Raw genomic sequence first — 26,878 nt, forward strand, 5'->3', positions numbered from 1 at the left:
TAAAGACAGCAAGAATTTTTCAAGTTTAATAGTCCCAACTTTTTTTGAAAAACCTTTAAAAGCCAATATGAGAATTTGGCTTTTTGGGGTTTTTTTGAAAACATTTGTTTGAAAACTATTAAACCCCAACCCCCAAAATAACAAATCATATATTTTTTAAAAAACTCTGCACACCCCTAGTTAACAGCATCTCACCCTGAATGTTTACTTCATCATTGTAGCAGAATACAAATAATTCATACTTCAAGGTTAATTGGGCTTATGACACAGTAAGTGTTGTATCAGGTGAAATTCTGTCCCCTGGCATCTAAGAAAAGCTGAATTTTGCAAATGAAATATGCAGATTAGGTCTTCTCTGCTCAAACCTTTGAGTACTGGTGCTGGGAGGCTGCAGCATGGGAGGGGTCTTGGCCTCTGCCTTGTTTGTCTGTCCTTTGGGGCAGCTGGTTGGTAGCTGAGTGAAACAGTGTTCTAGATAGATGAGCCACTGGTGTGGTCCAACAGACACTCATTGCTTTCTTAAGCCTTTCCCTCAACAACTGGAAGTCTCACCTAGCTATTCCACTTCCTCTGACTTTCAGTAGGTAGTGCCTCAGTCATTACAGAGCAGTTCAGTATATCTACTGGGCATAATTTGTGACTGTTTAATCATAAATTGTTATACAGTTCAATGTATATATGCACATGAACCAGTAGAGTTTCTTGTAGGTGCCAGAGGACTGGAGGTGCAGATGGGACACTGAGAATCAAGCTTCCCTCAGGAGCAATGTGTGGAGAGGAGATTTTGTCCGTAACTCTGGGCTCTTTCACACATGCAGAAAAATGCACTTTCAATCCGCTTTCACAATTGTTTGCAAGTGGATTTTGCTATTTCGCACAGCAAAATCCAGCTACAAAGTAGATTGAAGGTGCATTATTCTGCATGTGCAAAAGTGCCCTCTGGATTTTTCCTGGACCTGCATGATGCTTTTCTTACCAAGACAGGCACTCCTCTGAAAGAAACAGTGGCTACTGGAAATGTTGAATTTAGAGGAGGCCTTTATTATTATGTGATTGAAATTCTCAGGGGCAAGGCAGGATCTGTGTTTTGTATGATCAGATCCAGTGAGTAAAAATGTTGCAAGTAGGAATCTCCAGCCGGCATCCTGCAGTCCAAAAGGCAGCCGTTTCGTGATTTTTTTGTTCTCTTCTCAGCTATCCTGTCATCCTGTCCATCGAAGATCACTGCAGCATTGCTCAACAGAGAAATATGGCCCAAAACTTCAAGAAGGTGTTTGGGGACATGCTGTTGACTAAGCCAGTAGATAACTCTGCAGATGGGCTGCCCTCTCCAAACCAACTAAAGAGGAAGATCCTGATAAAGGCAAGTTCCATTCATAGCCCTTGTGGGCTATCTTGAATTGAAAGTGGGAATTACAGTAGGTGGTCCAAAGAACAAAGTGTGAGGAGTGCTAAATACATTTCTGTAACTAGCCTGCATTTTCAACGCTTGTTTATCTCATTTAATCACAATTCTCACAAAAAGAGTGGAGTCCATATGTGAGAATGAGGGGGGTGCTATGCAAAAATCATACAGTAAATGGACTTTTTATGTTTTTTACATGTACAATAAGATGAGAATTCTTGCTAGCCCACTGAAAAAATCTAGGAGCCCACTCTTTCCGTGGGCCTTTGATTCATTCTCAGGGATGTCTGGGTTGGGTCTTATAAATGCCACCATTGAATAGGTCTCATAAACTAAGCAAGAGTGAACTTAAGACATCTGTTGATGGAAAGTTTGGGGGGATTTTTACTTAAAGTTTTGCACAGATCTTTTGCTTCACTCCCATGGAATAAGTTGTCAGGCGCCCCAGAGACTGGAAAAACCAGCAGGACATTAACTCCAGGCTTGTTCTTCTGGGCTCTCACAATATCTTGTATTGCAGCACAAGAAACTGGCTGAGGGCAGCGCTTACGAAGAAGTGCCGACATCCGCCATGTATTCAGAGAACGATATCAGCAACTCAATAAAGAATGGAATCCTGTACCTGGAAGATCCTATAAATCACGTGGGTTTCCTTGCACTCATGAGTTTCACTCCATTGTTTTACCACAAGTTACCTAGATCCAACACACTAAGCAATTCCAAATGTAACAATCGTATGTCTGTTTGCCGGATTCAGTGGCTGCTGGAGCCCAAGACATGATCTTGATGTTACTGTTGATACCAAGGGTTGCCCTGGGGGGGTAGGGGGTGGGGATGGGATGGGACGGGACGGGACGGGACGGGACGGGACTGGACGGGACCTCTGCATGTAAGTGCACAGTGGTGCTTCAGACAGCCAATGTAGTGTAGGGATTAGAATGCAGGACTGGCTCCTGGGAGATGTAGTTTTAATTTTTAATTCTTCTGCAGTGTTTGCTGGGTGTCCTAGGTCAGTCACTGGCTCTTAGTCTAGCTACTTCTTGACTGTTGTAATGGTGACATGAAGAACAGGCAGTCACATACAGTGGCATAGTGGCTAAGATCAAGTGTACTCTAATCTGGAGGAACTGGGTTTGATTCCCCGCTCTGCCACTTGAGCTGTGGAGGTTTATCTGGGGAATTCAGATTAGCCTGTGTACTCCACACACGCCAGCTGGGTGACCTTGGGCTAGTCACAGCTCTTCAGAGCTCTCTCAGCCCCACCTACCTCACAGGGTGTTTGTTGTGAGGGGGGAAGGGAAAGGAGTTTGTAAGCTCCTTTGAGTCTTCTACAGGAGAGAAAGGGAGGATATAAACCCAACTCTTTTTCTTGTTTAGTGGGATATATATATGTATCCCACTAAACTATGTGTGTGTGTGTACATATACACACGTATATATAATTTTTATTTAATTAGTTTATATCTAGATCACCTTTCAACTAAAAAACACTACTACTAAACTACTACTAAACACTACTAAAATACAATCAATAAAAAATACAATCAATAAAAATACAATCAATTAAAAATTAGTTTTCAATAACACCACTCCCCTGTCACTCTGTTAATCTAATTCAAAGACAGTTTTCCAGCCTGTCTGGAAGGCCTTGAGGGAAGCATTCATTGCCAACATGAGGTAGGGAGTTATAAGGGCAGGAGTGGGCAGGTGGGACTAGTATCGCAAACAGATGTGATGTTTGGGACCGAGATACTTTTGAGAGCACTGGGTACTTGTGACTGGAGTTGGTCCTACCTTATATTTTAAAACATTCTGCTATAAACAAGCATATGGGCCTTCCCAGTTTAGTAACTGTGGGGAAAGTATGTTGTGTAAAGAACTGAATGATGCCTCATAGTATCATATAATTTTTACAAATGGGAACTATTCCAGCTTCTTAGAATAAGGTTGTGTTATCCACAGTTCAGTGTAATTTTCTCAAAGATTTCTTGGGCAAGAAATACAGTTTTCCTCGGTCTTGAAAACTTTTGATTGCTACTTCTTTCAGAAATTCTAAGCTGGTTTGTACTTAGCTAGCTTTCATTGTCCAGCAATCCTCAGTTCATATTTTAAATTAATTCCTATTTTAATACTGTTAATTCATTTTAACTTATCTTCCCCTACCTCCTGACAATTGCTTGGTGACAGAGGGTTGCATACTCACACTGTTGGATCTTGTGCTTTCACTGTACAGTAGCAACCATTTAACCATCCTATATGGACACATCAGTCCAGTTGAAAACAATTTCAATAGGACAATGATCATGCAATATCCAACAAGGTGCTATTGCACTCCCAGGTAGTATTTTAATATTGTCAAAGACTTATTCTCAGTCTAACTCAGTCTTAGGGCATTTTCCCCAGTTCTGTTACCTGAAGTCTTGTTGATGTTGAGGTGTGAACCCAGCACCCTCTGCATGCACACCACGTTCTCTACCACTGAGCTACATTTTCCCCAGCCTAGAGTGTTTTGATACTGAGAGTGTTGACTTTGGGATAAACATTATAACTCTGTGTTTCCTTTGCAGGATTGGAACCCCCATTATTTTGTCCTCACCAGCAGCAAAATATACTATTCTGGAGAGAGAACCAGTGATCTGGGAAATGAGGATGAGGAAGAGCAAAAGGAGGTACGTGTTGGGCTGCAGAAATTGGTTCTAACAGCCTTGGTCATGGAAGTGATTATTCTTCCTTCCTGCATCAGAAAATGAGGGGTTTTGACGTTACCTGTGGGAATGTATCCAATTATGTCCAAGGATAATCTCATTTTTCTAAGAGGTTGCAGCAAGGTTCCCATTCAAGGAAAAAATACTAGTCTGACTGCCCAATGCCAGACTAAAATCAGATCGAGATGGGGTGGGATTAGGATGGAGCGTGCTCAGTCCCGCTGTTCATAGGCAGGGCAACAGAAGCTGCAAGTTGGTTGTCCTGGTTACTGCTTTTGAGGAGAGGAGGGAAACGGGAGTTCAGCATCAGAGACAGAGCAGCCAGGTAATGTTTTTTCAATATGGATAACAAATGCAAGAAGCTGACTTCTTTATGTTTTCAAAAGCAGTTTGCACACTGACATTAACACAGTTTTCTGCAGTGTCTGATGCCTCCTGTTGTTGGCAGCAGGAGTGACAAGCCTCCATTCCTTAACTCTTTCTCCTGCTTACTCTCCTATTTATTCTACAGAGTGATCACATTCTACAGAGGATTGGCGGGGAGGGGGGGAGTTACTGAAAATCCCATTCTCCTGCTTGGCTGAATCTTGGTTTTAAATTCTTGGAATGCAGAGATAGCAGCCTCTGAAACGCAGTGCTATGGAGAGACATCGCAAGGAAGGTCTTGGCCTCTATCCCCTGTTTGTTGGTCTTCCAGGCTAGCTGGTTGCCCACTGTTTGAAACAGTGTGCTGGGCTAGACCTTGGTCTGGACATTGGTCCCACTGGTCTGATCCAGCAGGTTTTCTTATGTCCTTCTGAATTGGTCTTAGTGAAAAGGAAGTCAGATTCCAGAACAATGCAAATATGGCTCTGCTTTTCCATAGAACTACAGGAAACTAAAGTGGCAAGTTCATGTTTGTTTCCATGCTAGGCAAGCAACAGCACTGAACTCCACTCCACTGAAAAGTGGTTCCACGGCAAGCTGGGAGCCGGGCGTGATGGACGACACATCGCAGAGAGGCTGCTGACAGAGTACTGCATAGAGACAGGGGCTCCCGATGGCTCTTTCCTGGTGCGGGAGAGCGAGACCTTTGTTGGCGACTACACCCTTTCTTTCTGGTAAGGATCTCTAAGTGTAATGTTGATCACCTAGCCCTGTAACTCTAAAATGTCCTTTCCTCCAAGGACCCCTGACAGGCAGGGTTTTCTGCCTTCCATTTTACCTTCACAGTGGATTTGTGAGAGAATAACTAGCTCAAAGGTATAAAGAGAGCTTCATGTCAGAGGGGGGAATCTGAACCCAGGTTTGGTGATTCACATGGCAGTCACCACAGTACTTGCAAAAAACCTCCACTCTGTTGAGTGCCTTGTCACTCAACATCCACAGAGATAGCATCCACCTCTGTCCTGGACTTCCCCTTGCCCCACCTGAAGATTCCCCAAGTAAGCCTGGCCGTCTGGCACACCGCTGACTCCCTTCCACTTACCAGTGGGCTAAGAAAGACGATGCCAAGCTGAGGAACACCGCCATGACTGGCCCAGCCCCCACAAGCACCCAGATGACCAGGGGGAAACTGTCAAGATGCAGCACCAGGCGGCTGGCAGAGCATCTGGCAACCCCAAGGAACAGGCCCTCCAATGACCTGAGCTGTGAAGTGGAGCAGAAGTGTCCCTCCCTGCCCAGTAGGGCTAGACGGATGGCCTTATGGGCCTATGGATGAGTGGGGGAGCGGGTTGAAGGGCCAGGCCTGGGAGGGGGGAGGGTATAAAAGGCAGGAAATAGATGAATTGGGGAAGTAGTAGAGGAGGAGGAGAAACAGAGAGGGAGAGAGTCAGTGAAATAGATAGAAGAGGAGGAGGAAAAGAGATGCGAGGAGGGGCAGAGCGTGCCTTCCTCACTGCTGGCAGCAGTGAGGCCCAGCCCAGTTCAGAACCATAGGCCCAGCTTCCTGTCAGGGGCTAACGCGGTCAGCCAATCTGCAGTGTTCAGCCCTGTCACTCCATAGATTAGCAAGATGCACCACCCACTTCCCAGCTAACGGGAGCAAGGATGGGCCAGAGACTTCCCAGGAAGGGGAAGGCGCGGCAGCATACCCAACCACCCCAGGCCAGGAGGGAGAGCTCCACAGGCACTAAAGTTTGATACACTTTGTGGTAAATTCCCAAGCAGGCTTGGTTCAATTAGTATTTCTGCTTTTTAAAATACTTAATAGCTGCTATTTGAACCCACAGCTATTTTAAGAGCTGCCAAGTACCCTGCATTTCCTCATGTAATCCATGATAGTGATTCTTAATGGGGGCCATCTGCCCATCTGAGCGGTGACCTACACATGGGGGGGAAGCTTCAAAAATGTTAAGAGCGTGCAGAATTTTAGAAATAAGCCTGTTTCATCTTCATGGGTATTCTGTGCAGCCCCACACTGGGACTGTGCTTGCACAAGTCTGCACAAACACAGTCCCAATGTGTGCCTGCACAGAAACCCACTCAATGAACTAGTCTCAGGTAAGTGTATTTCCTCTACTTTTAATTGCCTATGACAGTTTCAAACTGCTTGTCCTCAGGATCAAATCCCAGCTTCTTTAAAAGCGGTGCATTCTACCTTGGAAATCTTCTTGGTCCTTAAGAAATTACTGGATTCAAATCTTGTTTCCCCTTTATCTGCCTGTATGAATAACATTTTCTGGAGTGCTGTGGCTTTTTGGAGGCACTCAGTGATGAGGTTGCATACTTGGGCGACAAAATTAAGAACCACTGATCTAGCTTACCCCATTACGCTTTGCTTCTATTTCTGTCTTTCTCTGCAATAAATAAGCAACCTGTCCACATAATATGGCTTTTAAAAACACATTATAGGCAATGTTGCAGCTATTACAGAACATGCAAAATAATTCAACATAATAATAGTCCTTATAATAATGATAATAATAAGTAATTCAATCTCTCCTGTCCCCCTGCCCTTGCCCCACCCCATGCAGGCGTAACAGGAAAGTGCAGCATTGCCGGATCCATTCCCGGCAGGATGCCGGCAGCCCCAAGTTCTTCCTCACTGACAATCTGGTGTTCAACAGCCTCTATGAGCTCATCACCCACTACCAGGAAGTGCCGCTCAGATGCAATGAATTCGAGATGAGGCTGACGGAACCTGTGCCCCAAACTAATGCACACGAGAGCAAGGAGTAAGCAAAGGGGGAAGGGGAACGGGCAGCCGTGCGATTCTGCCCTGTGGCTTGCATGGGCTTTCCAGCCTCATTGTTGACTATGAAGCTTTTGGGGCTGAGGTCAGTTCACAGTATTGTGGCATGAATTTAGCACTCTTAAGCGGGTGACTTTGGAGTTGGCCTTTCATTTGGCTGGTCTTCTGCTGGTTAAGCTTTATGGTGTGCCAGCTCACTTGTCTAGATTTTCCATTAATCAATTACATATAATGGGGTGGGGGTGGGGGTAGCCTTGTGGACTAATCACTTGCAACCTTTTGTGGAATGTCCTAACAATAATGGCATTCTCTTACATCGGTATTTTCATCACCTCTAGATGGTACCATGCTAATCTCACCCGGCCTTTGGCAGAGCGCATGCTGATGAGGGTCCCACGAGATGGAGCTTTCCTAGTGCGCAAGAGAAGTGAGCCTAACTCTTACGCCATCTCCTTCAGGTGAGTTTTCCTCCCAGGTGCTGCAGACTTGGAAGTTTGGTTTTGGCACGTTCTCTGATAGTTCTACTCCTTCAATGTTTTTCTCCGATTGGTTATAAGGGAGTGGAGAGTGGGTAACATCTCCCCACTACCAGGTCTTTCCTGCTCCCATTTCTCAATGGTTGTCTGGGTAGATGTTTCCATCAGGGTGGTGTCGTGATTAAGAGCAGGTGGATTCTAATCTGGAGAACCGGGTTTGATTCCCCACTCCTCCACCTGAGTGGCAGAGACTTATCTGGTGAACCAGATGTGTTTCCGCACTCCTACATTCCTGCTGGGTGACCTTGGGCTAGTCACAGTTCTTCAGAACTCTCTCAGCCCCACCTACCTCACAAGGTGTCTATTGTGGGGAGAGGAAGGGAAAGGAGTTTGTAAGCCACCTTGAGTCTCCTTACAGGAGGGAAAGGTGGGATATAAATCCAAACTCCTTCTCCACCACCACCTCCTCCTCCTCCTCCTTCTTCTTCTTCAGTCATCTCACCAATTATTCTGTTGATATCCCTCAGGGCAGAAGGGAAGATCAAGCACTGCCGAGTGCAGCAGGAGGGCCAAACGGTCGTCTTGGGTAACTCAGAATTTGACAGCTTGGTGGATTTGATCAGTTACTATGAGAAGAACCCGCTGTATCGGAAGATGAAATTGAGGTATCCAATAAATGAGGAAACCTTGGAGAAGATTGGGACGGCGGTGAGTGTGATGGTGGGAATGGACTGGGTGGAGTCCAGCGTCTTTGCCCTGGGCTTGAGTTGGGAATGTTCTTGGTTTTCTGGCAGAGGGGCGTTTTGCAAGAGCCAGAGTTGATTATCTCTGGTATTGTGCCTGAGTAGCTGGAATAGGCCAAACTAGCCTGAAGTTATCAGAGTTTTAAAGATAAAACGGTCAACGAAAGGCAAACAATGAAAGGCAAACAAGATAAAACGGTCAACAAAAGTCAAACAAACAAACCTCTGCTCTTGCCTTGAAAACTGTTTGAAAGGGGCCACCATAAGTGGGTTGCAACTTTGTTGATGTTGCCATGCAGTTAGAGGGAAGGCCTGTGAGTGGGATCCTACCATGTTTTCTGATTGTGAAAAGAGACCCCCAAAGAACCTAGGCCAGAGAATGCTGGGTCCACATAGTCAAAGCCCTCCCTGGATATATACTGCGTTGAAGAAGGAGGTTAAGCAAAGCTGAGCTGAAAAGCTGTCAGGATTCCATCCTGTCTCTTTCACCTGTCTTGGAATCACTTTGCTTGTATTTCTCTCTTTGTCTGCAATAGGACATAGATTTACTCCTTCTCTGTCTCTTTTCAATTTTTGCTTGCCACATTTGCCAGCTGTCTTTATAAGAGCCCTTAGTTCCCTTTTAGCTGTTATGATCTTTCCCCAAACAAGCAGCAAGGGAGGAGGATGGGGCAAAACACATCTCTGCTTTGTTTACCAGGAACCAGATTACGGTGCTCTCTACGAAGGACGGAACCCTGGATTCTATGTGGAAGCAAACCCCATGCCAACCTTCAAGGTATTTTCCTAATATCACCAATGTACTTCAAATGCAACTGGGTGCAGGTCAGCTGATGGTTTTTGCTAGATGATATGCTGAATCTTTGGATACTTTCTGGTGGGACCAAGAGGATCCAAAGTGCAACAGGAACCTGAAAGGAAGGAAGAAGTCTAAAACTGCAATGCAGTTGTGTCTAGATGCATGGACACTCTCGATCCTCAGAGTGGGGTTTATGACAGCATGTAGCTGTTGTTTGAGTGCCACGTCTTGTTGTCTTGGTAGAACATCTGCAAAACACACACACACGGCAAAAACCCCTTTTGAAATTTTGGTATGTAAGCCAAGCCTCCTGGCATTCTTACAGTATGATTTCACAAAGCATGAGAAAGGGTATCTGGGTGTATACCCATCTCGGTATGACAGTGGCATTCACATAAGGTTATGGAATTAGACACAAGGTCTGCTTGTTAAGTTGCAAAATAGAGAGATTTAGTTACTTCATTTATAACCCATATTTCTCCCCCACACCAAAAAAAATATAGGGACTTGCGTTGTTTTTCTCTCCATTTTATTTTCACAACGACCCTGTGAGGCTGGGTGTATGTAAGTGCCCCAAGGTCATCCAGCAAGCTTCCGTGGCAGAGTGGGGATTCAAACCTGGGTTTCCAGATCCTACTATGACACTTTTGATAGTTTTTTTGTTGTGAATTTTTACACTGCTCTCCCACTTGCAATGGATGCACCAAGCTAGGAATAAATATGTCTCTATAAATTAAGTAGGACCCCATTTAAATCCTTGGCCCTAGTAGTAGCCACACTCTCACTGTATATATACGCATCCCAGTTTTTATAGTGATCAACCGGTCTCTCTTTCTCTGACTTTGTGTGTTTAGTGTGCTGTTAAAGCCTTGTTTGATTACAAGGCACAGCGGGAGGACGAACTCACTTTCACAAAAAATGCTGTCATCCAGAATGTGGAGAAACAAGAAGGTGGATGGTGAGTTTTCTCTACTCTTTAGATACTCACAGCCCTGTCCTGTTGGTGAGGCTCCTGGGGAGGTCGCTGCTGGTGCGCTGCCTTCAGAGGCTTCCAGGTGGCCCAGAAAGGCAGGAGAAGCTGGAGAATCCCCAGCTGTTTGAAAGCCCTCCATAGGGGAGAATGGAGTTATGCCAACCGAAAGGATGGCATACGTCTGACTTCCCTGTGGTCGGCATTCCTTGGGCCAAAGCCTGGTGGGAGCCAACTAATGTCAGACACACACACCCCCCTCCGGAATGCCCCCAGTTATGTAGGTCTCCACAGTGACCTCCACAACTCTGAAAGCGGTGGCCAGAAGTGGGTCGGGCTGCAGAGCTCCATGGCAGTTGCCCGTCTCCCTGTTTGCCTTCCTGGCCAGATTAAATGCATCAGTACAAGCCCGCACTGACTCCAGTGGGCATTCATGCCCCCCCACCCCCCGGATTGGGCTGCCCATTATTTAAATATATATCCAAATATATGTTCGACAAATATATATTCGACTCATTCGATTAAATATATATTCGACTCATCTCGAAGTAATCCGGTGTTTTGAAGGGAAGAAACAGTTGGCTGAAACCTTCTTTTGTCTCCTGCTTTCTCCTCGCAGTTCTGTCTCTTATCTTCTTCTTTTCCTGTCCAAATTATACCCTTCACCTGCCATTTTGCAGCTGTTTGGGGAAAGTTTTTGGTCCAAGATGCAGACCTGATGCTGAATATCTGTTTGGGCTGTCTGCTGGGGTCAGTTTGTTGGTGTTTTTGATGAATGACAAAGCAGGAGTCTTGTGAGCTATCTTCTGTTTCTTGGGAGCAGGGTAGGATGAACAATATAGTATGGTACACTGTCGAGGTTAACTACACTTCTCTGTTCCACCACTGGCAAATCCTTTACTGCTATACAGATAATTTACAGTACATGGCTGTGAAAGTTGGACAATGAAGGAAGCTAACAGGAAGAAAACAGATTATTGGAAATGTGCTGTTCGAGGAGAAGTTTACAGATACAGTGGACTGCCAAAAGGACAAATACTTCCATTCTAGATCAAATGATGCCTGAATTCTTTCTGGAAGCTAAAATGATTAAACTGAGACTGTCGTACGTTATCATATTATGCAAAGACAGGACTCACTGGAAAAAACAATAAGGTTAGGAAAAGTTGAGGGCAGGAAAAGAGGAAGACCTAATATTAGATGGATTGGCTCAGTCAAGGAAGCCACAGCTCTCAGTTTGCAAGACCTGAGCAAAGCTGTTAATGATAGGACATTCTGGAAGTCAGTAGTTCATAGGGTTGCCATAAGTTGGAAGTAGTGTAATGGCATTTAACACAGCTAGTAAATTCTGCAGGACTCCTTAAATGTTGTTCTGTCTCCAAAGTTGTTTTCTCAATACAAATGAATGGTGTTTGCATCCTTTGCTTCTCCCAGGTGGAGAGGAGATTATGGAGGCAAGAAGCAACTGTGGTTTCCAGCTAACTATGTAGAAGAAATAGCGAGTCCGACGGGACTGGAGCCAGAGAGAGAAGTGAGTATTCCTTTTAGAGACCGGTAAAGAAATCTCTAGGAAAGTTCTCAATTTTGTTTTGTTTCCATCGACATTTCTTGCCTGGGCTTGGGAACTTCTGCATTTGGGAACTGGCTTATGCGAGTAAGAGGAAAAATGGTACAGCCGCAGTCTCTTGCTGGGCCTTTTGTCAGTTAAAACCTGTATGGACATAATGCAGTGAGGGCACAGAGAGTTCTTTCTGATGGGAGCTTCAGTTGCAGAGCTACTTTTTCCTCGTGACTTGGCAATGCAACCAACATTTATTATACTAGGATGTTGATGGCCACGTTCTAGTAGAATCCTCTGAAGATGCCAGCCACAGATGCAGGTGAAACGTCAGGAGAAAATACTACTGGAACACGGCCATACAGCCCGGAAAACCCACAACATCCTTGTGATTCCAGTTGTGAAAGCCTTCGACAATTTATTTTACTACTTTCATTTGAATATATGTGGCCCTTGCCAAGAAGGTGGTGAGGAACACAGCCACGTGGAGGTAAAAGTCAAGAGATGTTCAGCAAGTAGGAATGGTGTGAGAGGGAAAATCCAGTGGGCAATTGAGCAGCAAATTTAGGGTTTTTAAGTATCTGTTGTTGTTTCTAAAAATGCAAAATTGAAGAAAAAATTCAAAGCGACCTTGAACCTCCTTTTGGAGTCTGGGTGCAGGAAGACTAGGTATAAATATTCATGTTAAAATTACTTTATTAAATATATGTGTTACCTGACTTCAATCACTTTGCATAAGGTGGGGCTGTAAATAAAGGTATGACACTGCTGTGATTTTTCTCCTAGCAACAGCTAGATGAGAACAGTCCTCTGGGAGACCTTCTTGGAGGTGTCCTGGATGTACCATCCTGTCAGATTGGTAATTCAACTGATTTACTTTTTGCATGTGCTTATTGGAGATGGGATAACGAGCTTGATTTCTATTGTGTATGTTCTTCCCATTCCCCTTCTTTTCTCCTTCCTTGCGAGTGTACAAGGCTCTGTTACTACCATGTTTCCCTGAAAATAAGACAGTGTCTTATATTAATTTTTGCTCCCAATGATGCGGTATGTCTTATTTTCAGGGGTTGTCTTATTTTTCCACTCCACAGTTGCATGCTCTGGTGTTCCGTTTGATGGGCATGCTTCCAAACAAAAACTTTGCTACGTCTTACTTTCAGGGGATGCTTTATATTTAGCACTTCAGCAAAACCTCTACTATGTCTTATTTTCAGGGGATGTCTTATTTTCGGGGAAACAGGGTAAGGCCCCTCCCGCACATGCAGTATAATGCACTTTCAATCCACTTTCAATGCACATTGCAGCTGGGTTTTACTGTGCGGAATAGCAAAATCCACTTGCAAACAACTGTAAAAGTGGATTGAATGTGCAGTATTCTGCCTGTGCAGAAGGGGCCTAAGACTTCACTTCAAGGCAAAGGGGTCTGTTAATGTGCAGAACAGCGGCCTTTAATCCATCCATGCTGGGCTGTTTCTCATGTTTCTGTATAGCAAATGCTGCCGATGGTAGGGTGTTTTTGCAACTGTTGTGCATCTCATCTAAATGCATCACTGCTGCATGGTTGACACCTGCAGTGACACCTAGGTCTTGAGATGCATTTAGGGGTCCATGAATGGAGCTGACCCTCTGTGCATCATTGGTTCATATGTAATGTTTAGTAGCATGCTAGACTAGTTAGTTCATATACCTGTAGAATGCTGGTTCTGAAGACAAGTCCTAGAACAAACTCCTGTGATACAGAGTGGCACAGCCTCATCTACTTGGGTATTAGTGACAGCTCTTCTGAGTTTCTCCTCTTCTGCTGATTACATCTCCCTCCATGAGACTTGCATCTATCAGCTGCTTTGTTACTATCTGAAAATGTCTGGATGGTGTGCAGTGTTGATAGCCGGGTCACTAGTCTTCAGCAAGGCAGGTGATTCCAGAAATATAAAGGGAGGAGTACAAACAGAAGGGCAGATCTAGTCAGGGAGGTTTATGTAATGACTCACATATTGCTGGGTTTGGAGAGGTTCAGAGTTACTGCAGTTTCCTTCTTACATGTTTTGGAGAGCTGCACTCGTGCTGTATACAGCAAGAAGCCAGGATTAAATTAAATTAGTCTTCTATTTCTCTTCCTCCCTTGCTTGTTGTCTGCTGTTCTCACTGCCTCCTTAGTAAATAAAATGAGGGTGTAGAAATCTTTTGAATCAATGGCCAGCCCTGAGGCCTCAGGGTATGGCATTGGCCTACTGGCTCTGTTGCCTAAAACTGACTCTGCTCACGCTCTCTCCTCCTACAGCTATCCGCCCCGAGGGAAAGAACAACCGCATGTTTGTCTTCTCCATCAGCATGGCTTCCATCTCACGGCGGTCCCTAGATGTGGCTGCCGACTCGCACGAAGACCTGTTGGACTGGGTGAAGAAAATCCGTGAGGCAGCGCAGACTGCTGATGCCAGGGTGAGAGAAGCTCTCGTGTCAAATGTTGTAATTTATACTCAGAAGCTGTGGATCAGCGGTTCTCAACCTGTGGGTCGGGACCCCTTTGGGGATCAAACGACCCTTTCAAAGGGATTGCCTAAGACTCTCTGCATCAGTGTTCTCCATCTGTAAAATGGACAAATGTTAGAGTTGGGGGTCACCACAACATGAGAAACTGTGTTAACGGGTTGCGGCACTAGGAAGGTTGAGAACCGCAGCTGTGGATGCTTCTATGAAGGTTACGTTGGGCACTATAGGACAAGTGGACAGTACAGGACAACCTTTTCCCCTAATAGTGGGACAATACCCTCTATAAATTTCTAAGAAACTGAGAAAGAAAAATATGCCGCAGGCACCTTCTGTTGCCAACCGATGGACCAAAACTGCCCCATCCATGTATAGCAAACCTCAGTGAAATCCAGTTGCCCTGCTCTTTCTCACTTGGAATCATTCTTGATGGCTCATGTGGTTTCTGCAACCAAGTGCATTCCTGCCCCATGTCGTAAGCCCTGCAATCTGTCTCTTTGGCAGCTCTCCGAAGGGAAGATGATGGAGAGGAGGAAGAAGATCGCACTGGAGCTTTCCGAGCTTGTCATCTACTGTCGCCCTGTTCCCTTTGACGAAGACAGTAAGTGCAAACCACTGCATGGAGAGAGGTGACAGGCCAAAATCTGGGATGAATTCATCCTTCGAAGCGCAGATGACAACCATCTGTTAAACCTGCCTCGTGCTAAAATGATACAGCAATTGATCTTTGCTGTCACTGAAGTAATTTTGGCTGATCTTGGACAATTGTTTTCCCAACTTTCTCATTTATGTAGCACTTTGCAGGAATTTCAAAGACATCCAGGGAGCACTGAGCTGGTTTGGAGCTTAGAAAGGGTCTTGTGGAGAAGGGAGTGCTTCCTAATGCCTATACTTGGAGTAGCAAAACTAGATGTGAGGTTAGTTGAGCCAGAAGTCTGAGGCATTCCGGTGGCCTGCCTTCCAGTTTGGATATTGGCAGTAATTGAATGAAGGCTTTCTCATAGGTATTGTAAAGTTGCTTGGTGACTGTGGAGCAAACTAGCAGAAGGGTTGCACAGTGAAACAAATAGCCCTTTTAAAATTTGTTAGCTGTTTTGCAACTCTTGCAAAATTACAATAAAACTGGGTATCATAGGGCATTTAGGACTTTAAATATAACATTAACCAGTCAAGAGCTTGACTAAAAAAATAACAACTACCCCCCCCACCCGCAAAAAAGAGGCAAGGGTTAATTTTCATGACCACCTTGAAAACTTGCGATATGGTTGAGGCAGCAAAGTCTGTACCATCTTTTGGGCCTCCCCTTCCCTGTACTCCATTTTATGATAATTTCATTTTGGGAATGTTGAATTATAAGTGGTGCTGACTGGGGCAGAGGGATTTTAGGAAGAAGAAGAGTTTGGATTTATATCCCACCTTTCTCTCCTGTAAGGGGACTCAATGTGGCTTATAAACTCCTTTCCCTTCCTCTCCCCACAATAGACACCTTTTGAGATAGGTGGGGCTGAGAGAGTTCCGAAGAACTATGACTAGCCCAAGGTCACCCAATAGGAATGTAGGAGTGCGGAATCACATCTGGTTCACCTCTGATAAACCTCTTCCACTCAGATGGAGGAGCGGGGAATCAAACCCTGTTCTCCAGATTAGAATCCACCTGCTCTTAACCACTACACCATGCTGGCTCTCCCCTCAGTCCAAACTATATGGTTAATGTATGATGTTTTTAGGTAAATTTGTAAACTGTGTCACCACCTTGAGTTCCCTTGTTAAGCTGTGGAAACTGGAACTGTGGAAATTGGATTGTTTTAGATATTGTATATTGGTTTTATATTGTGTAATTATTGTGTTGTTAATTGCCCCAAGCCTAAAAAGGGAGGGGCGGTCTAGAAATTTAATAAATGAAATGAAATAAAACTGTTCAGTAAGTCTATGAATTCTATGTTAAGTAGTCCAGGTTATGATTCACCAAGATATCCAGACATGGAATGAACAGTAGCACAGTGAACTTTAGTGTAGACGTCGCAGGGTTTTCTTGGATTGATAGATTTACCGGAAAACATAAGTTTCACGTTGACTTCAGCAAAGAGATAAGTTTCAGGAATCAGCCCTGAAATTCTAAAGTCAACTGATTGGTTTTTTGAAAGTCTGAAAATATGAATCTGCTCTGCAAACTTGTAAAAAACTATAATTCGTTAGATTTTAAATAGATTTAAACCCATTTCTTCCTATGTAGTATGTGGCTTGTTTTTAATGGTACATTTCATCACCAGTGTGCTTCCACCACTACTCACTCATCTCTTAGTTCCTGACCAAAGGTTGCCTGTTTTCCCCTACAGAGATTGGGACAGACAGGGCCTGCTACAGAGACATGTCCTCTTTCCCTGAAACAAAGGCAGAAAAATATGTCAACAAGATCAAAGGCAAAAAGTTCCTCCAGTACAACCGTCTACAGCTTTCCCGCATCTACCCCAAAGGACAACGCCTTGACTCCTCCAACTATGACGCCCTGCCTATGTGGATCTGTGGCTGTCAGTTGGTGGCGCTCAACTTCCAAACGCCAGGTCAGAGTTGCCTTCCTTCCGCGGATGTGTGTTGCTTCACAGCAATTCCCAGTGGTAGCCACAGCTCACGGCATGTTTATCCTCCGGGAAACTTTTTTGTTGTACTTGGTGGCTGTGTGCATTAGACAGCATTCTGAATGCTCTTATTTTGAGTTTTGTTCGCACTGATGATGTGCAATATTTTCTTTCTCTTTTTTTAAAATTTTAATAATTTATTAAGACTTTCAAATACAGTTTTAAAAACAACAAACAAATTATACACAATCCAATAATCATTACAAAACATAGTTCATTCAATAGACTAAATTCCCTTCCAAAAAATTTGCCTAATTTAAATAAGAACTAAACATAATTTTCTCCTTCCATGTTTTTGTATTTACATATCGTAAACAAAAACTTTCAACTATATTTTAAACTTTATTGTATTACCATCCATCCTCACTTAAAAATAAAACATGGAATCATTTCACGGAAATGATGTGCAATATTTTCTTGAAATTTTACACTAGAAGTATTTTTACCTTTATGCAGTCAAACAATGTATTTGTAAAATAAACACAGCTAATATGTCTTAATGTTAAGCATTTTATAGCACTTTTCACACAGATCAGATTGGATCTCTTCTACTATTAGTGGTGCTTTCCTCTGCTGCAAATAGCGTTGCTGAGATACAAGAGGCTCTGAAGAGGGGTGGGGGTTTTTGCATTATGCCAGAGAAAAAATGTTGTTGCTATCAGAGGGCTTCTGCAGGATTCTCTTTATTATCTTGCAAACCGACCATACAATAAGGTGTAATTGTCCTCCTAGTGCAGCTGAGGTAAACAGCGCGGTCCGATGCAGAGATACTCTAATCTGTGGCCATTGAAATGAATTGGCTTCCATTGGAGTAAATCTCTTGCTAAGAATGACTTGCTAAGACCACTTAGCAAGTTCATGGCAAAGGAGAATGTTGGTTCCTTCTAGATCACACAGGACATTTTTTGGCCCAGTATGGGACACCAGCTCCAGGCTGCTTCTGGGCTAACTTTCCTCGTGAATTGAATAAGAGCTTGGCTCAGAATAAGCTTTGAGCTCCAGTGTGTGCTGGGATTGTGCAGGGAGAATGTACTTGTTATGGCAGACATTGCAAGTGATGTGCACACATATGGTCTTAGGATCCTGAAACATTAAAATGTGCTTTGAGGTTATAAAAGCCTGAGTATTCGCTAACAAGATCTGGCTTTACTGTGTGCTTGTATCTCTCTTGTTTTCCCCAGTGTTAACCAGCGCCATGCTGCGCTGCCACGAGCGCACTAGTGGCATGGTTAAAACATGCTTTAAAATGGCACTTGGTTGCAGACTATTTAGGATTTTTTTTACTGGTTAGTAGGGTACTGATATGGGAAAAATCAGTATCTGAACATGGGGTTAAGAGTAACAAATTGTCCTATTAAAATGGCACTATGACAGTTTCTCTGTGTTTTACAGACAAGCCAATGCAGATGAATCAGGCCCTGTTCATGTCCAGTGGTCGGTGTGGCTTCATGTTGCAGCCAGCTAACATGCGGGACGACAACTTCGACCCCTTCGATAAAAACACCTTGCGTGGGATGGAGCCCCTTTCCATCTCCATTGAGGTAGGTCCTAGTTCTGACAAGTGTTGTAGTAAATCCTCACGGTGAAGGATGTGTCTTTTGAGCATCCAAAGATTGCCATGGTACATCATGAAGAGAAAACAAGTATGTGCATATTGTGATTGAAATGAGATACTTACATTTTAATGTGGCTTTGCCTTTGCCATAATCAAATGGGAAGTTCAGTGGGCTACTGAAACTACAGCTTAAACCAGTGGCACTCAGTCTGTGGTTCGTGGAGGACCACTTCTGCAGTCACCAGCAGCCAAAAGAGCCACATGACTACTGTGTGCTCTGTATGCCGCCTCATCAAACCCACCCATTAAATAATATAAGATGCAGCTATTAACTTCATAACCCTTTCAGTTGTCAGAGTACCTGTGCACATATGTCTCTCCGCCATTGTGAAACCTTATCCAGCCCTTATGCACCTGGAGTGAGGTTTTCCTTCTGCCAGTCCTCTGCACAGCATGTTGGGCAAGAGGGAGATTGCCAAGCTACCTGGACGAGAGCAAGCTGATGGTGAATAAATAAACCCAGCACAACCCCTCTGTGGGCAGCTTGCACTTTCCCGGGTGGCTTCCACACCTGGGGTGATATTGGTTTCACTGTCTTCTGCGTGGCTGGTTTACTTGACTTCTGGTAATTGCCTAGGTGCTGGAATGAGGGAACAAAGGCTGCAACCTATGTAAGTAGACAGAACTGTGCTAGAGCAGTGGGCTTCGACCTCTCCAGCTGTGGAATGCACCTTTGATCTGTAAGCAGCAGCACAAAACCGACGAAGCTGCAAGCATCTAGCATCTGTCACTTGATTAGAAGAGGAAGAGCTGCGGTTGGAATCTCACCAGTTTTTAGCCTAGACAATGTGGAGTGGACCAAGAGAGTCAGAAATGAGCAACAGTCTCCAATCATCAGTAGTTGTACTTTACTGAGAACCATACCAAGCATTATGTTCATGGAGGAATCCTTTCCGTTAGTGCGTGACCTTGACTTTTGCTGCACATGAAGAGTGCTGCAAAGCGTGATGTACATGACGAGAAGACCTTTCAAAAATCTCTACCTGGCAGAAATGTTTCCGTAATTCACTTGAGAGACCTAAAATAGGTCTAGAAAATTGGTCTAGAAAAATCTGTAGCCTGCCTCTTTTGAAACGTGTAAGCTAAACCTATACTCTGAATAGTTATGAATTTCTAAATGCTTAGGGGCAATGATTTTGTCTCCCAGGGGCAGGGCGGGGAGATGTGATTTAACAGAATGGTGATGCACTAGGTATTTATTCCATACTTTGAAATGGATCAGAACAGGGAATCTGAAATGGTTGTCGGAAAAAATTCTCTGGAATATGATAATCTCTGGACAGTATAATCTGCTACCCACAGGGGGCACCCTCTGTTTACAAATTGCTTTTCCCATTGCTGGAATTTGTGCTGTATATAGCAGAGTTTAGGCTGGAGTGAGGAAACGGCTAGATCAGGGGTCAGCAACCTTTACCACCCAAAGAGCCATTTGGACCCTTATTCCACAGCCCCGAAGATCTACGGAGCCGCCTCCAGTTCTGCCCCTCCACTCACCTTTCCTTCCAGCGCTGGGAGGTGGAAGCGCTGGGCAGGAAAAACCTCCCTGCCCGACGGAGCAGGCAGTTGACCTGCCCAGGGGCCTGCCCGCTGGGAGGCAGCAGCACCGGGCAGGGAAACCCCCTCTGCCCCACAGCTCTGTGGGGCAGAGGGGGGATGGTGTTCGTCGCCTCTCGCGCTGCGGGAGGCAGCAGCACTGGGCAGGGAAACCCCCTCTGCCCAATGGAACAGGCAGGGGGGATGGCAGCTGCTTTGGAGGGACACGCCCACGCTACCCTCCAACCTCCTGGGGTCGGAGGGTAGCGTGGACGTGTCCCTACAGGAAGGAGAGGTGAGTGGAGGGGACGTGAAAAGCAGTTCCCTCAAGCACAGAGCCGCCTCTTGTTTGGCCCCTCAACTCACCTTTCCTTCCAGCGCTGCTCTGGAGGGACATGCCCACACTACCCTCCGACCTCCAGGCCATGTGGAGCCGCAGTATAAGGCTGAAAGAGCTGCATGTGGCTCCGGAGCCGCAGGTTGCAGACCCCTGGGCTAGATCCTTAATAGCACCTTTTTTGGAAACACATATAAACTTCAAAAATAAATCTTTACTTTTTTGGATTTATATCCCTCCCTACCCCAGCCAAAGGGGAGTCCAGGTCTGCAGAATCCAGATTGGCTGTCTCTTAATGGCAGTTACGAAGCTGCTTCTTTCGCAACCTAGTCTTCTTTGGAAAGTCTAAAAAATCCAAAATCATTAGTTCTTCTTTTTTTTAGGGGGAGAAGAAGCACTGAATATGGCAAATAAGCTTGCAGGAGGCCTGAGAATGCTTCTAAAAATTGCCGCCTGAAGTATGTGTGTTATAAAGTCCAGACTGAAGTCAGAACTGGGTATGTGCAGCAGAGGTGAAGTGTAGGCAGGGAGCTGTAAAGTTCTCCCTGCGCCAGGAAAATGTGGCTATGTTCCTGGAAGAAGATACATCTATGTTCAACTGTGGCCTCAGGTGAGGGGCAGAAAGAGGGATGCAGAGCAGAGTGGCCTCTTGCTTTCATTTCAGTCTGTGCTGCTGCCCTATGCAGGTTACTTGTGAGAGTAGAAAATGGAAAGTTCAGGATGTTAGAACAGCCCCTGAGTTTCAGGCCAGGGGGCTTCTGGATCTTTTCACAGTTGGGCTTTCGGGGCCACAGGATTCTTGATCCAGTTGAAGTTAGTCATGCAGGGAGAATTACGCATGCAGGGAGAATTAGGTAGCAGAGCCAGCTGTGGTGGTAAACTGGACTGTACCACAGCAAGTAGACAGTTCCAGTTGCAATTTCTCCTTCGCATTGCAAAACGCCATGTAGATAGGAAACAAACACAGCACGGAGCAAATGTCTATCCCCTCTGTGCTTTCTGTTCTACTTTTCTGTTGGCAGGGAGCTTTAAAAGATGTGGCACTGGTCCAAAATTCCATCAGCAGTCCATTCTACCTCCTTAGGCTCCTGCAGATGTATTTCAGGCCCAACTCTCTCTGAATGTATGAGAGGCTGAGGCTCAAATCCACCCTCTGCCATGGAGGCATGCTCGGTAATCTTGAGCTGGTCATCTGCTCAAGCTTAGCCTGCCTCTCAGGGATGTTGAGATGATAAAACGGAGGAGAGGAGGACAGTGTGAGCCACTTCAGGGTTCCCACTGGGGAGGAAGGGTAGAGTTTAAATGAAATAAGTAAATAAACGGAACATACTTGTGAAAACAGATAGCAGCTTGGAATAGACCTTGAGGATGTAAACCAGGGATTTCCTACCTTTCTTTATTGACACCTTCTACTGCACATGTGTCAAACTCACGCCCGCGGGCCACATCCGGCCCTTCATACAATTCTAACTGGCCCTTCATCCCTTCATACAATTCTAACCGGCCCATGTAACACACACTTAAAATCCCATTGTCTGGCCCCAGCCCCAGAAGCCTGGTTTGGTTGGTGTGCTCAGGAGCCTGCTGTGAGCAGCTTAGCATTTGAAAAGCAGGAAGAACATATTTGCATGCAAAATTTGCAAGCAACACTCACTCCTCTCCAAATGTGCAGATCCCAAAGGGGGAGGAAAGTCATCTCATCGCAGGAGAGCTGGCCCATTGCAAACACACGTCCCCAGCCCTGGCTCCTTTGAATCTAATCCTTGCAAAAAAGGGGGCCGGTCTGCCCGTGAGTTACAGCTCTCCAAGCCAAACAAAGGGTGAGCCCTCCTCTTCCCCCTCCCCCCCCCCCCAAACTGGCAAACTCCCTGACTCCGAGTCCGGCGGCCTCTCTTTGCGGGCAAAAGTTGGTGTGTCTCTTTTTGCCCCACTCCGCCCAAGTTTCCTGGTGCTTTGCGTGAATTTTTTGCAAGAGCCACCCCGATCTCTTGGTCATGCCTTGGGTAAGGCAACCAAGCAGGAGGGGCGGATGGGAGGTCCAGATTCAGCTGTGCACCAGGGGAGTCCTGCTCTGACTTCTGTGCATCCCTGCAGGGTAGGCTGCCATGTGGGATGAACAGAAGCTGTTGCAAAATGAGGAAGGAAGCCTCCTGGCTTACCTTGCAAGGCTATTGCAAGGTGGGAAAACGCGTTGCCATCTCCCAACTGGACATTCCTGGAGATATGAGGTGGAGCATGGGGAGGAACTTTAGCAGCCACTATCTGGTGTAGCCCTCCCTCCTTGGGGAAATGTATCTGTCTTGCCTGGAGATCAGTTGTAATTCTGGGAGATCTCCTGGCCTCACCTGGAGGTTGGCCTGAAGCAGAGGCATAGCTGGGCAAAGCTGTACCCAGGGCGGCCTCCGCATTTTCAGCCCCCCCATGGGTCCCCGTGTCGCACCCTGCACCTCCTGCATCACCACTTACCTTATCCCGCAGGTATGATGGTGCATGGGGGTGGCTGCTGCGCGGGGGCCCACCGGGAGGGGGCACAAAATGAGGAGGCCGCCATCCCCCCTCTGCCCGATGGAGCAGCAGGCGGCTGCCTTCTCTGTCCGGCAGAGGAGGTTTGCAGGGCACCACTGCCACCTCCTCTCTGCCCAAAGGAGCAGCAGGCAGCTACCTTCTCCGTGGGGCAGAGGGAGTTTGTATGCCCGGTGCTGCTGGCGCGCGCAGTGCGTGAGCCAGCAGCACTAGGCAGGCTGCCGCTGCCGCCATCTCTGCCCAACGGAGCAGGCGGCTGCCTTCTTCGCGGGGCAAAGGGGTTTTTCATGCCTGGTGAGCTGGCAGCACCAGGCAGGCCACCGTCACCATCCCCTCTCTGCCCAACGGATCAGGCGGCTGCCTTCTCCATGGGGCAGAGGGGTTTTTCATGCCTGGCAATAAATGTTTATCCTGTTCGGCCCGCGACCTAAAGTGTGTTTTGAGATTTGGCCCGCTGTGCGATTGAGTTTGACACCCCTGTTCTACTGCAATGAAACGTATATCCTGATCTGTTCTTCTTCCCCTCCCCCCACATGTCCTGTTCAGTCCTACATACAGAACATGGACTCAGAAAAGCACCAGGAGACAGGGTTGCACTTACCTGTAATTGATGTTCCTCGAGGTCTTCTGTGCAGGTACACACAGGCATCTGAGCAGACCCAGTGTGAGGATATACAGAAGACCAATGATGAAATGAAGTTCGTGACGAAATGAATGCATCACACACACCCCGAATTTGCCTACAGCAAATATTCTTGTGAACTTTTCCTCGGTCTTCCAGAGGCTGCAAAAGCTACTCTGCAGCAGCCAGTGAGCTACTGGAGATCCCTGCGCTCGAGTACATGATTACCAAAGGGTAACTGTGTAAACCTGTTGTAACAAAAACCTAGTGGCATCTGAAAGACTAACAATATTTGTTTCAAGATCTGCTTTTATGGGTAGCCTATGAAACCTCATATTAAAATAAAGGTTCATCTTTCAGGTACCACTGGCTTTTGTTGTATTTGGCTAGAATAAGTGTTCAGTGGACTACTGCCTAATTTGTTAAATGGAAGCAGAAGTCCAACCCCTAGATTAGTTCCTTTTTCTTTTTTAAAAAAGCCATGCCTACAGCAGAGAGAGTGAGGGCGGTGTTCTCCTAAAATAATAGGAGAACTTTGGGCAGCAGGTAAGAACGAGAAGTGAAGAGTTGGTTTGTATCTTTTTTCTCCTGTAAGGTGTCTCAGTGTGGCTTGCAGACACTTTCGCACTCCCACCCCAACAGGCACCTTGTGAAGTGAGCTAGGTGGAGCTCAGGGAGTTCTGAGAGAACTGCAACTAGCCCAAAGTCACCCAGCAGGCTTCATGTGGAGGAGTGGAGAATCAAACCCGGTTCTCCAGATGAGAGTCCATTGCGCATGTGGAGGAGTGGAGAATCAAACCCCGTTCTCCATATTAGAGTCTGCTTCTCTTGACCACCACACCACACTGGTTCTGGGGTAATTAGTAGTCATGGAAAGCTCATGTGAAATAATGGTGTGATTTTTTTTTTCTCTTCCCCCTCTCCCAATTGTGTAGATCCTTGGGGCACGGCATCTTCCTAAAAACGGAAGGGGGATTGTTTGCCCCTTTGTAGAAGTTGAAGTGTCTGGAGCAGAGTATGACAATGCAAAGCAGAAGACGGAGATGGTGGGTGAGTACCCGGGTGTAATCCTGTACCTGTCACCCCTAATTCAGCTGTGGGGGTAAAGCTACAAGAGTGCCGCATGCCTTTTTAACCAGGAAGAGCCTTGCCAAGAGGTTGGCTTGTGTAGCAATTTCTTGTCTGTTCAAAAACATTGGTTCTAGTTTGAGGCCTGCAAAATTTCTGGCAGCTTCTCTTTCATTGAGAACTTGAGGTCCTGCTGACTGCAGTTTCAGAGAACAAGTTAAGAAAGGGAGTCTACCCAGCCGCTGGTCACACCATTAAGCCAGTAGCTTCAAGATCAAAGAAGCCAGGGAAGGAGTTTTACCTACACATTCCATCTTGTTAGTGCAGGGGCCCGTTAGTGAAAGAAGGAGGCCCTGTACAGCTGCAGGGTACTTGGTCTCATTATGGCAACACCTCTGATTGGTTAGGTCACCTGGTATCTGATCGGTCAAATTATACTATTCATGGTACATTTGATTGGTTAACTAGAATCATGCCAATATGAGTCTTTCATTCTGGTCTTTGCCAGATTGCATCTCACTTTAGGACACTCCGGATTCTAGGCCAGGTGAGCCACAATGGTTGGGACACCTGCTTTTGAATTTGGACTTTGAAACTATATTGGACTCAGTATTGTCTGGTAACATCCAATGTTAGAGAACCAATGCTTGAAAATGTGCTTAGGCTAGATATTTAGCTTTTATTATTTTATCCTTGCTGCAGAGGGTGCGGGGGGGGAATGGTGCCTGGGGCAACACCTGCTCCAGCCGCTCCCTCCCCTCTGTGCCTCACTTACCTTAGCCGGTGGGTGCCTGCTGCAGGAGGAGTGGGGGGGCTATTCTCCGTCCCCCATGTGACCAGCTGGCATGCACCCAGGGACATGTGACCCCACATGTCCTCGTGAGTGCTCCGCCTCTGCCTTGCTGTTCATTTTTATTATATTCTATATCTATGTAATTATTTTCTTAATAAATCTTATTAATTATATTTTGGGGTGTTGGGGTTTGGGACTACAGCCTGAATTTAGCCCTACTTTATACCTATTGGCTACAGATACCAGAGTCATTGGGGACTTTTGTTTGTTTGGATCGCTGCTTGCAAACTTCCCAACTTGGGCTAACTTCTTGATCTCAGACACAGGAATGTTAGAAACTCAGTCCCTTGGTCTCTGGCTGACAGATTAGTTAATGGGACTAGTAGTAGCATGTTAATGTGGAGTTGTGAGAATTCACACGTCAGCAGTTTGTAGTTTTGTTTTTGACCAACCTGCCACTCCCTTAAGGAACCTCTTAGCTTTTGACAAGCACCCTCGAAACATTTATCTTTCTAGACTATTCTTACAGACAAGCTTTGTCTTGTTGCTAGGCTAGCACTTAGTAGGTTGACACTTGGGGGACCCCTCCTGCAGCCCACTTCCTGTTGCTTTGGTGCTGCTTGTTTCCCCTTCATGTTTTCGGATCGGTAGATGAGGACTTCGTTTGCAGAAGTTCAGCACAGCCTTGACCAAGGAGCCTCAAGCCGCATCTTGGCCCTTTGATGTAGCTAGAAATGTTTCCTTCTCCCTGAACCACCAGCAACCACTACTAGGCTCTCTGTTCCGGTGCTAAAAATGGAAGCTTCAGTAAGCTGCTGATATAAGCCTGCAGAACTGTCGATGGTCGGCCATGCGAAATATCCCTTTGACAACTGGAAGAGAAGCAGAAGCATAGTTGATGAGATGGCATTTTTTATTGCACCAGGGAGCAACTTTCAATGAATGCAGCTCTGAGAGCAACGTGGAGTTCTTCCTTGCATTGGGACTGTTCGGAATGCAAAAGCACGTCCATTTGGGTCGTAGTCTGTGTTTGGTTCTGCAGATAAAGTGCAGGCGTCGCTGCTGGCTCATTTTTTTAAAAGTCTAGTTCTGCTCAGTCATTGGTTGCAGCTTTTTGAGCTCGAAGGGCAAATCGAAGAACAATCATGGCAATCCATCACTTGCACAGTCCTACAACACGCCTGTTCTGAAGAATTTGTATAACAAGCTTGTGTGTTCTTGGCAACAAGGATCCATTTTGCAGACTGGCAAGAACTGTTCGTTCTTATGCGAATGAAGAAATGCCTTCTCGGCATTTTGCTGAGTACCAGTAGACGGGAAAGAACCTGTCTCTCTTGTTACAAAGGCATTAGGAACAGCAGATGAAAGATGGTGACAGCCGCAAAGCAAACATACCCGACTCTGCCAGTTTGTCATTAAGCTAGAGCCGTGGT

General features: G+C 45.8%; 1 protein-coding gene across 5 annotated transcripts in view; it reads left to right on the forward strand.

Annotated features, from left to right (window-relative positions):
* The window catches only part of PLCG1 (phospholipase C gamma 1), a 100,402-nt gene that overhangs the window by 68,733 nt on the left and 4,791 nt on the right, over positions 1-26,878 (forward strand). For 4 of the 5 annotated variants that reach the window (XM_048496966.1, XM_048496968.1, XM_048496965.1 and 1 more), the window contains exons 13-28: positions 1,195-1,363; positions 1,926-2,048; positions 3,973-4,074; positions 5,023-5,210; positions 7,068-7,268; positions 7,624-7,743; positions 8,289-8,469; positions 9,205-9,282; positions 10,158-10,261; positions 11,708-11,804; positions 12,618-12,690; positions 14,113-14,270; positions 14,823-14,919; positions 16,655-16,879; positions 18,347-18,495; positions 24,520-24,634. In XM_048496966.1, the coding sequence (XP_048352923.1) occupies positions 1,195-1,363; positions 1,926-2,048; positions 3,973-4,074; positions 5,023-5,210; positions 7,068-7,268; positions 7,624-7,743; positions 8,289-8,469; positions 9,205-9,282; positions 10,158-10,261; positions 11,708-11,804; positions 12,618-12,690; positions 14,113-14,270; positions 14,823-14,919; positions 16,655-16,879; positions 18,347-18,495; positions 24,520-24,634 (2,180 nt within the window). The remainder of the gene's footprint in view (positions 1-1,194; positions 1,364-1,925; positions 2,049-3,972; positions 4,075-5,022; positions 5,211-7,067; positions 7,269-7,623; positions 7,744-8,288; positions 8,470-9,204; positions 9,283-10,157; positions 10,262-11,707; positions 11,805-12,617; positions 12,691-14,112; positions 14,271-14,822; positions 14,920-16,654; positions 16,880-18,346; positions 18,496-24,519; positions 24,635-26,878) is intronic. The other variant, XM_048496969.1, reaches the window with a different exon arrangement.

Source organism: Sphaerodactylus townsendi, linkage group LG05 (assembly GCF_021028975.2).
Source record: "Sphaerodactylus townsendi isolate TG3544 linkage group LG05, MPM_Stown_v2.3, whole genome shotgun sequence".
Lineage (NCBI taxonomy): Eukaryota > Metazoa > Chordata > Lepidosauria > Squamata > Sphaerodactylidae > Sphaerodactylus > Sphaerodactylus townsendi.